Source organism: Alligator mississippiensis, chromosome 1 (genome assembly GCF_030867095.1).
Source record: "Alligator mississippiensis isolate rAllMis1 chromosome 1, rAllMis1, whole genome shotgun sequence".
NCBI classification, from domain to species: domain Eukaryota; kingdom Metazoa; phylum Chordata; order Crocodylia; family Alligatoridae; genus Alligator; species Alligator mississippiensis.
Genome location: NC_081824.1, coordinates 137,734,387 through 137,747,527, shown reverse-complemented (window position 1 = coordinate 137,747,527; position 13,141 = coordinate 137,734,387). Strand labels below are relative to the sequence as shown.

At 50.9% G+C, this 13,141-nt stretch overlaps 1 protein-coding gene across 2 annotated transcripts in view; it reads left to right on the top strand.

Moving 5' to 3' along the window:
• Positions 1 to 10,788: 10,788 nt before the first annotated feature.
• WTAP (WT1 associated protein) overlaps positions 10,789 to 13,141 on the top strand; it is a 42,700-nt gene continuing 40,347 nt past the window's right edge. Inside the window, exon 1 of one of the 2 annotated variants that reach the window (XM_059714574.1) lies at positions 10,789 to 10,843. In XM_059714574.1, coding sequence (XP_059570557.1) covers positions 10,834 to 10,843 — 10 coding nt within the window. In that variant the 5' untranslated portion in view covers positions 10,789 to 10,833. The remainder of the gene's footprint in view (positions 10,844 to 13,141) is intronic. The other variant, XM_059714573.1, reaches the window with a different exon arrangement.

Genomic DNA, 13,141 nt, shown 5'->3' with positions numbered 1-13,141 from the left:
TCTTTCAGTGCAGCATATCAGTGAGGAAGCCAGGTAAAGCACTAGAAAATCCCTTGAGCAATAGAATCATTTGCATTTGCATCATTTGCATATGCACTCACACAGAGATGAGGGTGTAACAGCACCCTTCTAATGATGCAGAAATTAGGGAGCAAGCAAGGTCCATGGTTCTTTTTTTATTTGTTTCCTTTGCAATGGCACCTTCAGACAATCTCTGCCAGTGCTGTTGGTACTTAAATACTCATCTCATTTTAAATTTGGAAGAAAATGTAGACCCTTTAAATACCTAATAAATAAGCAATTACTATATTTACCGTCAGACAATCAAAAATTAGGATTATATGATTTTATGCAAAAGTGGGATTATGCAATTGAATATTAATGCCATTTCATAGATTTCATAGACATTAGGGCTGGAAGGGACTTCAGAAGATCATGGAAGTCCAGCCCCCTGCCCCAGGTGCAGGAAGTCAGCTGGGGTCAAAGGATCCCAGCAAGATCAATGTCCAAATGGCTCTTAAAGGAGTCCAGAGTAGGTGCTTGCACCACCTCTGGAGGCACTCTGTTCCAGATCTTTGGGGTTCGGACAGTAAAGAAGTTTTTCCTTATGTCCAGCCTGAAACGGTCTTGGAGGAGTTTGTGTCCATTGGAGCTTGTCATCCCTTGGGGAGTTCTGGTGAACAGGCATTGTCCCAGGTCCTGATGTACACCCCTTATATACTTATAGGCAGCCACCAGGTCCCCCCTAAGCCTGCGCTTTTCCAGGCTGAAGAGTCCCATGGCTCTCAGCCTCTCATCATAAGACCTGTTCTGCTGCCCGCTGATCATGTGTGTGGCTCTCCTCTGGACTCTCTCAAGTTTCTCCACATCCTTTCTGAATTGTGGAGCCCAGAATTACATGCAGAACTCCAGCTGTGGCCTCACCAAGGCCGAGTACAGCGGGAAGATGACATCCTGGGATTTGCTTGAGAAGCATCTATGGATGCAAACCAGAGTTTTGCTTGCTTTACCAGCTGTGACATTACATTGGTGGCTCATATTCATCTCGTGGTCAATCATGACCCCCAAGTCCCTTTCGGCTGTGGTGCTAGCAAGCATAGCATTGTCAAGCCTATAAGCGTGCTGTGGGGTTTTTTTTCCCCAAGGTGGAGAACCTTGCATTTTTCAGTGTTGAATGCCATCAGGTTCTCGTCCGCCAATCTTCTGAGCCTGTCTAGGTCAGCCTGGATCACCATCCTATCCTCAGGTGTGGACACTCTACCCCAAAGTTTGGTGTCATTGGCGAACTTGGCTAGTCTGCTTCTGACACCAATGTCTACATCATTAATAAACATGTTAAAGAGTATAGGCCGAGGATGGAACCTTGGGGGACCCTGCTGGTCAAGGCTCACCACGATGATTGACATCTGTCAACTACCACTCTCTGGGTCTGACCTCAGAGTCAATTCCCCAACCTTCAGGCTGTCCATTGTGAGGCCACAGTTGGCCAATTTTTCCATGAGGAACTAGATCAAAGGTGTGTTTAAAATCAAGATATATGACATCAATCTCTTCTCCCTTGTCCAGGTGATATGTCATCTGGTCATGGAAAGAGATGAGATTGGTCAAGCAAGACCTACCCGCAACAAACCCATGCTGGCTATTCCTTAGGATGTTGCCATCAGCCAGCTTGTCAAGAATGGTCTCTTTGATAATTTTTTCCAAGATCTTCCCTCAGATAGAGGTCAGACTGATAGGCCTGTAGTTCCCTGAATCTACTTTCCTCCCTTTCTTGAAGATAGGCACCACATTGGCCTTCTTCCAATCTATGGGCACTTCACCTGAGAGCCATGAGTTCTCAAAGATCCGTGCCAGTGGCTGAGCTACAATGCCTACCAGCTCCTAAAGTACCCTGGGGTGTAACCTGACAGGGCCAGCTGACTTGAAGGTGTCCAGCCTCTCAAGGTGTTCCTTCACATGGTCTACATTGATGTAGGGTAACAGTTCTCCTTCCCCCAGGCTGTCCTGTACCGTACTGAGCAGGGCCATCCCTTGGGGCTGGTGAAATGTAATGAATTCCAGCAAAGTTTGCACCAGAATTCATTGCTCCAGGGCACCACATTTACATGTATGCCCAGGACTGAAGCACATTGAGCCAAGGCAGAGCAGCCCCGGCTGGCAGGAGGTCCAGGGGTCAGCCTGCCAGACTGGGGCCGCTCTAACCTGAATCAATATGCTACAGAGGGGCTGGCTGGAGCACAAGAGTGCTCCAGTATGGGGCTAGCCCCTGCACTGAAGCACCTTTGTGCTTCAGCCACCCCTTCAGCCAGCCCTGTCAGTGTCTACACATGCATTGCAGTGCACTAAGTAACCCCACTGTAGGACAGCACTTGTGTTAACAAATGCTAACCTACAGTGGCATTTACTAGTTTACTGCGGCCTAATAGGGCTGTGCATATAGATGCTGAGATTTTACTGTGGAGCTAATTAGGCAACTCCACAGTAAATGTCTTGTGTAAATGTGCCCAGTATAGGATGAATAACCTTAATAAAATACTATGCAATTCCCAAGGACTTCTATGCCTACAGCACCAAGTAGTCTTCACCAAGTAGTCTTCAGTATTTTTAAGTTCAAGAGGGAATATGGATATTCAAAGATAACACATATCATATTCACATAACTCATCACTGATGTATTATTATTAATGTAATTATTTATTGGTTATTAATATTTGAGACCTTCACTGCAAATGCACACTCAACCATCTACGATGAACTTATCATACCATTCAATGTTAAGTGCAAAGGGGGAAGTGCAAAGTCCAGAAAGGGCAGTAAATCAACAGACTGTTGACCAGGAGGGTCCTTTTCTATTTCAAGTTCTAAATATCAGTAAAGCTATTGAAATAAACAGGAAACCCAAGCTAAGTACAGTAGGATTTCTCCCCATCACTAAAGTAGTCTATTGGCAACTCATATAAAGAGGTTAAAGCAGGCATGGATTTTTGTGGATGATTTCTTTATTTGGACCAGCTATATATTTGGGAGAGAAAGATAGAGAAAAGTTTGGGTACCAAGTACATCCTCAGAGGATTAGTGCAAAGGTGCATCTATATCCCTACCATCTATATAGTTGGTTCAATAAAAGAGATCACCCACAAAGTCCTTGCTTCTCGTGTTTTTTGTAGATGATCATAGCTACAATGTCATCCTAACACTAATTAAAACAAATATTTCACTCTCCCGACTGCTAGCTGAAGTGAGCTTCAGCATTTTTCTGTACCTGAAGCAGAAGAATTATTTGACAATTTAGAATTTGAAAGAGAGAGATAAGTAAGTTCAGCTCTGATAGATGTAGGCAACAGTAGTGATGGGACTGAAATAAGAGAAAAACGGGTGAATGGTACAGCTGTTTTCCTACCCAACTTTTATACATTCTGATCAGAGAATGTCGAGGATGCAGCCTCCAAAAACACAAAAAGAACATTTATAGGAATGTACTAGATAACAGTTGCATAAGACAAACAATTATGAAACAGGTAGGTTACAGGTCAGAATGAAATTAAACAGTAAGGGTGTAGCATAAAAAAAACATACTCGGAAGCAGTGCATTGGTTTTCAACATAGTTAATGAATAATAAAATGAAAAGAAAACATTGTCCAAAGCTGGTACATTTTCCCATTACTTGGCAGTCTCAGACTTTAAAAACCCAGTTGGTAATGATGAGGATGTAAATTTAGAATGGTGAGCCCAGTTGCTACCAGTAAAAATTGCAAGATAAATACATTTTCGCTGAGGCACGAAGGTTATTTATTGAATCCCTAACAACATATTAAAACTGATGTAAATGTTAAGCAAAACCTTCAAAGTGTGAAGATTTCAATTATTACTTTTTCAAGAATGGTCAAATTTCAGAGAAAAAACTGTTAATTTGAACTAGGATTAGACTTAAAAACTGGACCACTTTCCAGGTTTTGCAATTTTGTGAACAAAATATAAATTCAAAATTCAGTTTGCACAAGTTAAATTTTCTCATTTAAAATGTGAATACTTGGGGTTTTCCACAAAATCACTATTTTCTGGCATTTCAAAGCTAAGATAGCTTTGTAAGGCTAAGTACAGAGTTTCCAAAAGCCTGAAGGCAGAAGTGCTCTATCACACTTTACTTGAAGTGCTCAAACTGATATTCAGTATTTGATAGTGGGGAGCCTCAGAGCCTGCCTGCACTGTCCCAGACCAGCAGGTAGAGGGCACTCTCACATTCCTCCCAGCATGCCCTGTGGATTCCCTGGGCTGCCGAAGACTCCTGAGCAGAGCCAAATGGGCCAGCCACCCTGATTGGCTGCTGGTCATGGGCCACCATGACCCAAACTCCTGCCACATTACTGTGGACCCTCTCCCATGCCCCCCTCCCCACCCCACCATTGTGACTTGCATATGTCTCTGTATCCCAACCTGCCTGCAACTTGCCATGGTATCCTGCCACCTGCACCCAAGCAGGGAAACCCAGGAGTTAGGGTGGGTTGTACTGGTTGATCTATTCAACTCTCATGGGAGTCTTACCTCAACTCTCAGTCTTACCTCAATCCTGGGGAAACTCTTTGAGAAGATCATCAAGGAGCACATCTGTGATGGGCCGGCATCAGGGGTGATGCTGAGGGGCAACCAGCACGGTTTTATTAGGGGCAGGTCATGTCAGACCAACCTGATTGCCTTTTACGATCAGGTCACAAAAGCAGTGGATGCAGGTGTCGCCATGGATGTAGTCTTTCTGGACTTCAACAAGGCCTTTGACACTGTCTCTCACCCCATCCTTGTTAAAAAACTAGGTGACTGTGGCATCGATGCCTACACGGTCAGATGGATTGCTAATTGGCTGAAGGGTCGTACTCAGAGGGTGGTGGTGGACGGGTCATATTCGACCTGGGGGGAAGTGGGCAGTGGAGTCCCCCAGGGCTCGGTCCTTGGGCCCGCGCTGTTCAATTTCTTTATCAGTGATTTGGACGATGGGGTGAAAAGCAACCTGTTCAAATGCGCTGATGATACCAAAATCTGGGGTGAGGTGGGCACGCTAGTAGGGAGGGAAAGACTGCAGAAAGACCTGAATAGGTTGCAAGGGTGGGCTGACAAAAACAGGATGCGTTTCAATACGGACAAGTGCAGGGTGCCGCACTTGGGCAGTAGTAACTGGCAACACGCTTATAAGATGGGAAACTCCCTTCTTGAGAGCACGGAGGCAGAAAGGGATCTTGGAGTCATCATTGACTCCAAGATGAACGTGGGCCAACAATGCGAGGTCACGGTCGGCAGGGCTAACCGGACCCTATCATGCATCCACAGGTGCATCTCAAGTAGGGCCAAGGAGGTGATCCTCCCCCTCTACGTGGCACTGGTCAGGCCACAGCTGGAATACTGTGTCCAGTTCTGGGTGCCCCACTTCAAGAGGGATGTGGACAACATTGAGAGGGTCCAGAGGAGGGCCACCTGCATGATCCGGGGACAGCAGGACAGACCCTACACTGAGAGGCTACGGGACCAGAACCTGTTCAGCCTTCACCAGAGAAGGCTGAGGGGGGACCTTGTGACCATCTATAAACTCACTAGGGGGGACCAGAAGCGTTTGGGGGAGACCTTGTTTCCCCCAGCTCCCCCCGGGATAACAAGAAATAACGGCCACAAGTTGTTGGAAAGTAGGTTCAGATTAGACATCCGTAAGAACTACTTCACAGTTAGGGCGGCTAGGATCTGGAACCAACTTCCAAGGGAAGTGGTGCTGGCTCCTACTCTGGGGGTCTTTAAGAAGCGGCTTGATGCCTACATGGCTGGGGTCACTTGAGCCCAGTTTCTCTCCTTCCCAGGCAGGGGGTTGGACTTGAAGATCTACAAGGTCCCTTCCGACCCTACTTGTATGATTCTATGATTCTATGAGGCTGCAAGACATCATGCACACCCACCTCAACCTGATGTTGCAGCAGCTTGTCATGGCACATGCCCTCATACTCACCAGCCACCAGTTGGCCATGCCGCTCATGCTCACCCACCGCACCCTGCACCACAAGCATCGTGGCCAGGGCCACTGACTTTCATGCAACCAATGAAGATGAGGCACTCCAGAATGCCATAGATGCTGGGGTGCTCTGGCACCACCTCCAGACAATCGAGCACTGGTTCTGGGCCTGCGCCACCAGCAGTGACTGGTGGGAGTGGATCATTCTGGGCACCTAGGGCCAGAGACGATCCAAGCAGGGTGCAGGGCCCGGAGCAAATCAGCCTGTGCGGGGCCCTGCACCCAGACATGAGGAAGCCGGTGGCAGATTCAACCGTGGGGAGAAGGACTGGGGGGGTGCTGAGTGGCCAGACATGAAGCCGGAGGCAGAGCGGAGTCGCCGCACTGCTCCGCCTGGCTCAACAGGGCCCCCCAAAGCGTGGGGCCTGGGGCGGTTGCCCTGATTTGCCACCCCCCAGGGACAGCCCTGCCTAAGGCAAGGAACAGTGGCTCCAGACCTTCCTCATGCACTGGCCTACTTTCATGAATGTCATCGCCCAGCTGGTCCCCACACATCACGCGCTAGGACATTGGTATGCAGCCACCCCTCACTTTCGAGAAGCTGGTGGCCATTGCCTTCATGAAGCTGGCTACCCCCATCAGTTACTGCTTCCTGTCAGCCAGTTCAGTATGGTCAGGACCACAGCTGGAGAGGACATCTGGGAGGTGTGCCAGGTCATCCAGGACAACTTGGCCAACTGTTTCATCTGCCTCATCATTCCACTAGAGGTGGTCACTGGCTTCCACTGCATGGGCTTTCCCAACTGCTTGGAGACCATGGGCAGCAACCACATCTCCATCTTGTGCTTGGGTCAGGCCACCCAGACGTTCACCAACCACAAGGGCTACTTCTCCATTGTCCGGCAAGGTGTCATTGACCACTGAGGCCATTTCACTCACATCTTCACCAGCTGGGCAGGCAGCACCCACAATTTCCAGGTCCTTTGCCACTCCCCGCACCTTGGACTGATACAAAGCAGGCACTACACTCCTGGGGCCCCTGGACTCATCATCGTTAACATAATTGTCCCACTGCTTCTCATCAGGGACCCTGCCTACCCCCTCCAGCCCTGACTGACAAAGCTCTATGGGGGGCAACTGGACTGCTGGAAGAAGCGCTTCAACTATTGCCTGAGCAGGTGCTGCATGATGATGGAGAGCACCTTCAGCCACCTCAAGGTATGCCAGTGGACTTTCAGCATGTGCCTTGAGGTGGACTAGGGAAACCTGATGCAACTCATCATTGCCACTAGTGTCCTTCACAACATCTGCAAGACCAGGGGGAGGTTTTCTGTGAGGCCTGAGCTGAGGAGGCACAGCGTGTGGAGTGGATCTGGCAGTGTAGGTACACGCAGCACAGGGATGGAGGAGATGGCAAGCCCCCTGCTGATGTTGTGGGCCCCGGCTCTGCACAGTAGCAGGCTGTCCAGATCTGCAAAGCTTTGGCTGACTACTTCCTCACCCTTGTGGACCAGGAGCCCTTCCCACATAAGTAGGGCCAGTGCCTGTGCCCTGGCACCATGGCATGGGTCTCTTGCCCTAGGCTCCTCAGCCCTGCATCCTGGGCAGTGTTGGCCACAATGGTACCTGGACACTGTTTCATTTCCCCTCCTCCTCCCCAATTTTCCCTCCCCACATTAGGCACACACCAGGGTACGGGGGAATGTGGCACCAGGAAGAAACTTGCCACCAAATTTTTCATGTGTTTAATAAAGAAAACCTGCTGAATGTTGCCCATGGCAGAACTCATTCCCTTTTCCCAATTCATACAAACCAGCAAACCTTCGGAGGGGGCAGTGGGCAGGAGAACCTGGCTGGAAGGGGCAGTTAGGACGGGGTGGGCGGGAGATGTCAGGGGGAATACCACAGGGGCTGAACTCAAACACAAAACCTTGGAGTGGAAGCATGGGGTATGGTGGCTTTTGACCTAGCATCCTGCTTTCAAGGTTCAGAAGTGAAGACCAAGGACTTTTCCAATGTTGCAGCTGGACAGGTGTGTGATCCCAGACCCACTGTCTGTCTGAGAGAGTTGCAAGTCAGGAAGCAGCTGTTGCTTGGGGGGTGGGGGCTTTGTGATGGGTGGCTTCACCACAGTGGACTTTTAGCTCTTCAACATGGGCTCCCTGGCCCCAGGACCCAGTCTCTCCCTTTGAGGAGTCCAGATGGCCCCTGAGTACACTTGAGGCTCCTGTATTGCAGCCGACCTGACCCCTGGGACTGCCTATCTCCACCAACGCTGCACTGATCCCCTACAACAGGACTTAGGCCAAGAGTGGAGCCACGGACAACAGAAGAGTTCCCCCCAGACTCCATGGCTGGCATCAGGACCAGCCCACCATTTTTGGGGCCCCCTGCAAGAAATAGTCTTGGGGCCCCCTGCCCCGAAGAAGCCAGCAGTGGTGGTAGTGGCAGCGGCAGGCGGGAGTGGCGTACAGCCAGATGTGAAGGCAGTGGCAGCAAGCAGCCAGATGCAGGGGCATAGGCAGAGGAAGAAAACAAAATTTGAAGGGGGTGAGTCTGCACAAGTGCATGCGCGCGCACACGCCCCCCCATGGAAAAGTCTGAAGGGGGAGGGGAAAGGGCCAAGAAGGGAAGCAGCATTGCCCAGCACTGCACCGCCCCGGCCAGCTCCCAGCCCCAGCCCTGGTCCCAGCTTCCTCCCAGCCCTGGCCACGCCAGCCCCAGATGCCACACTAACCATGGCTGCCTCCTGGCACTGGCCGCACCGGCCCCAGCCCTGGCAGCATCCTGACCACACTGGCCCAGGCCATTGCACCAGCACTAGCCGTGCTAGCTTCGGCTGTCTCCCAACCCCGGCACCTGACCCGGATGCACCAGCCCTGGCTGCGCACTGGCTGCGGGGGGTGCCCAGAGCCAGGTCCCGAAGCAGGGCCAGCCTCAGCTGCCTGCCGGGCTGGAGGGGATGGAGCGGCACCCACCACATTTGAAGCGGTGGCAGCAAGGCACGGAGACATGGAGCAGAGGCTGAGCCCAGCTCGCAGCTGTGGCCTACCCTCACCCATGCAAAGATCAGGGGGCCATGTGCCCTCCCCCACCCCTTGGCTGCCCAGTGCCGCACCTCTGGAGGAGCCTCTGGGCTCTGATTGAACCACGAATGGGCTAGGCCGGGGCCCCAGTCACAGTGAATGGGGGCTGGGCTGGGTCGTGGAACAATCCCCACAGTAAGGAGGGAGCAGGCCAGGGGTAGTGGTGAATGATTCGCCCTTCCCCTACGTGACTCTCTCCTGCACTTTGGGGGTCTCAATCTGCCCTCCTCCAAGCCCAATGCCTGTGTTGGGCCAGCTGTGATCCTGGCGGCGAGTGTGCACGGTAGCTCAGCGTGCCCACCACTGTAGGAACCTAAGGCCATGCCTGCGGCAGGGGAGCAGCAGCGGTGGTGGCCAATCTCAGGGGAGGCACCCCCTACAGCGGCCAATCGGAGGCAGGGGTGTGAAATCAGAAACTGGAAGTGCTTCCTGCGCCACTGCCACCCCTTCCAGTTTCGTGGCCTGTCGGCACCCCCCACAGCCCTGCACCTGGGGACCCTCCCCCCCGTATCGGTACGTCACTGCCATGCTTCCCTATCTGGGGAGACATTTCAGCCCCGCATCCCTGATGAACTGGGTCTACACTCCCAATATTCCCCTGGTGAGAGTCAGCCAGGCCCTGAGGGATTAGCTTTTCTGGTTCTCCTGGGGGAACTCCAGGCAATACACTGTGCTCCTGCAACATGGTCCCCTGGGAGTATCTCAACAGCTGGAGAGGGGTCATCTGCTGTGATGGCACACTGGGGAACTCTGGGTTGCCATTCAACATTGGATAGAGCTGACACCCCCTCTGGAAGACTTTGCTATTGCTGCTGCTATTGACTTACTGCTCAGCCTGTGACCTGACCCAGAGAGAATTTCCCCAGACCCCAGCTGCATAAGAAGAGCCCTGCCATGGGCTGCCCCTGGCTTTACAACGCTGCTCCTCTACTGAGAATATTCCAGGAGGCAGCTGGAAGGAGAGAGAGAGGGAGTTAGGAAAGACTAGGAGCTTTTTTTGCTAGGGTGAACTGTTTTCATTCCTGCTGTACCACAACTGCACCCTGACCTTGGGGTGCTCTCTGCCAACTCAGCCTGTGGCAATGGCAACTGGAGCAGGGCAGCATATACCTGCAGTTGTAACTGTTTTTTACACTTTGCCTTGGGAGCTCAATAAACGCTTTCAGTGCCTTCCCTTCCGTGCTTGGGAGGAGAGAGAGGTGGTTCCACACAACTGCTCTGGATAGCTGCAATGAGACTCACTTCTTCCAGGAGATCAGCTTGGCCTTAAAAGATAGGGGGGAGAGGGGGATGTCAATAAGGCAGATTTATGTTCTCATTGAATGCCAGGGACTCCCTGTTATTACTGAGAAGGAGCTAGCAGTGAAAAGAACCCCAGGGGGACCAGGCTTCTTGCTAAGAGTAGCAGAACAAGCTACCTGAGCACCTTAGGCTGAGACAGTGCCTACTGTGGAGGTAGTGGCATTGAAATAGTTCAATTGGGCAGAGACTGCTTAGTACAGTGGTCTGCCCAGTGCAAAACTAGCTGCAGCACAGTAACGCCAGAGAGTAGAGCATTAGCTTCTATCCCAACAGCTGAAAGCACCTCTGAAGACCAGCCAGTTAGCCTAAAGAGAAGCACCTGTGGTGGCTGGGTGGTCACAAGACCAGGAGAGCAGAGCCTCAACTACATATAAACTCAGGGTTTGGACCTAGGGGGTTATCTTGCAGACAACCAGGGAAGGAGATCTGTATTACAATGGCTAAGGCACTGTAGTAGCATGCATGCTGGTAAGGAACTGAGAGTTGACTATGAGAGGGGGGGGATTTTCTTATGTAGCTAGAGAGCTTGATTTGATTTATGGCCTGAGGCCTGACTTTTTCCTATTGTTATAATCCAAGGACTGGGATTGGGACTGGCAGGAGGGGTGGAGGTGCCAAAGGGGTATATGAAATTTACAAGCCCTCTTGAGGGCTGGGCTCAGAACATGGGTGAGGAAGGCTGCAGTCTAAAGATGAGGGCACAGACCAAGGCCCTGAAGAACATAGCTGGGGCCCTAAAGGGGCATTATCAGGGCCCTAAGGGCAAAGCTAGAACCCTTGAAGAGGGAGCCCAGGAAGGATGAGAGAAGAGCCTTGAGGGGTGAGTGCTACACCCTTTAGAAAGGAAGCTGGACCTGGGAAGGGGCAGACCCAAATCCTAGGAGGTGAGACCAGAAACTAGATGAGATACTGGCCTGGGGTTGAGGGATCTTCTCCCAGGATGATGAACTGTTAACATGCGCAAGGTATGGGCCTAGCTAGAGTGTAGTCAGAGCCCTAAGGTGCTAACTTACAAAGCTGTTATGAGAACAAAGAGCCAGACCAGTGATTCCTTGGGATTTGAGGCAGCCTCCCAACTCTTTGAGGGGGGGGGGGAAAAGTTGTACCAAAAAAATGGCAGGTGAGGAAAAGGGAGAGACTCTAAACCCGGAGGTGAAAACTGAGAGATTACCAGAGCCTGGGCATTCACCTAGGCCTATAGGCAACATGTAGGGGTGCACATGTTTTTCCCCCCCCCCCTGATTTGTGGCTGCTGCTGGCTTCTGTGGGTGGTTACCATCCACACCTGTCCCCCACTTGCTGCTGATGTGGCCAGTGGTAGTTGTGGGCAGTCCTTGCTAGCTGCCACTGACTGACTGCAGGTGGTCCCCTCTTGCCTCTATGGTACCCTCCCCCTGGTCTCAGGAGGCACCAGTCATTCATGCCTGGGCCACCAGAGATCCTGCTGTGTCTCACTACAATGGGACGTGGGCTGATAAGTGGCCAAGGGAACTAGGTGCCTCAACTGCCTTTCAGGATGGTGGGGTGGGAGTTACTGCTCTGAGTGCTGAAGGATAGAAGCCTTTTGAGCACTTAGAGGCCTGGTGCCCTGCACTGTGAACAGTCAGGGTGGGATGACTCCTCCCTCCCACCCCAGCCCCTTTCTGGCCTTGGCCAAAACCTCCATGAAAGGGGGCTATGACCACAGTAATGGCTTATAGGCTGCAATTCCCCCTGCCCTTCTTTCTCCCAGGGGCTCCCCAGTTTCCCCCAGGGCATTGGTTCCCATCATGGCTGTAATCAAACCATACTGTCCTGGGCTGCCTCCCTTGAGGCCCAAGTCATCGGGGGGGGGGGGGGGGGGCGTGCTGACATGGCCCATGCAGGTCATGTGGCAGCTGTGCTGGGGGTGGGGGGGACACAACTGGGCACTCTGTGCTGTGGCCATCTGTTTGGCTACAGCTGTAGAGCACTTCCTGCATGTGTAACCTGTGATAAACTTAATGTTTGTACCTAGCCTAAGATATTCCTTCAGCCAACTTCTCTTTGGCATGAGAGAGCCTTAAAATAGTGAACTCGAATCTGGGCTCTTATTAATTCTGTGTTCTCTTTGTGATAGCTTTCGCTGTGTAATTCCTTGCTGGCCAGTAATTGTAATGACAAGGGTATTGTGTCTCCACCTCCCCTATGGGAGACTGTCAAACTCCCCCCTCTTTTAGTGATGGTTTTTTTTTTTTTTTTTTTTAAACAAAAAAAGTAAAACAAAAAAATAAACCCTCTAGCCTGTCTCCTCCTGTTTTCTTCCACAGCTTCATTGTCTGAAGGCTCCAGGTAGGCATTCTAGGCTTATCCCTACACCCCTTTCTGTTGGAAGCTTCCCCGGCTGATGGGCTGCTTTTTTTTTTTTTTTTTTCCCTTCTTGCTTTCTCAGCTGTTCATGGTCTACTTAAGCTAAGACAATTACCTTCCTGTCTTGCAGTGTCTTCCTGAGTCTCATTTCTTAAAATCCTACTCTCTGGGGTCATGTTACTGCATTAAAACTAGTCCATTTACTACTGCTGTAGTGGAGAGAGCCTAGACACATGAACAACATACAATTCAAGGACCCCAAATTCAGGATCCAAAATAGAATTTAAAACTTGTACTTAATTTCTTGATTCTAAAACAAAACCTGTTGTTGTGGGCCAGACTCGTGTGGTCAAAATTCATGATGGTTGATGGCGCCATATCAATCTTAACTGGGCCCAGCTATTCTTATTTGTAAATTCGTCCAAGGTACATAGCCAC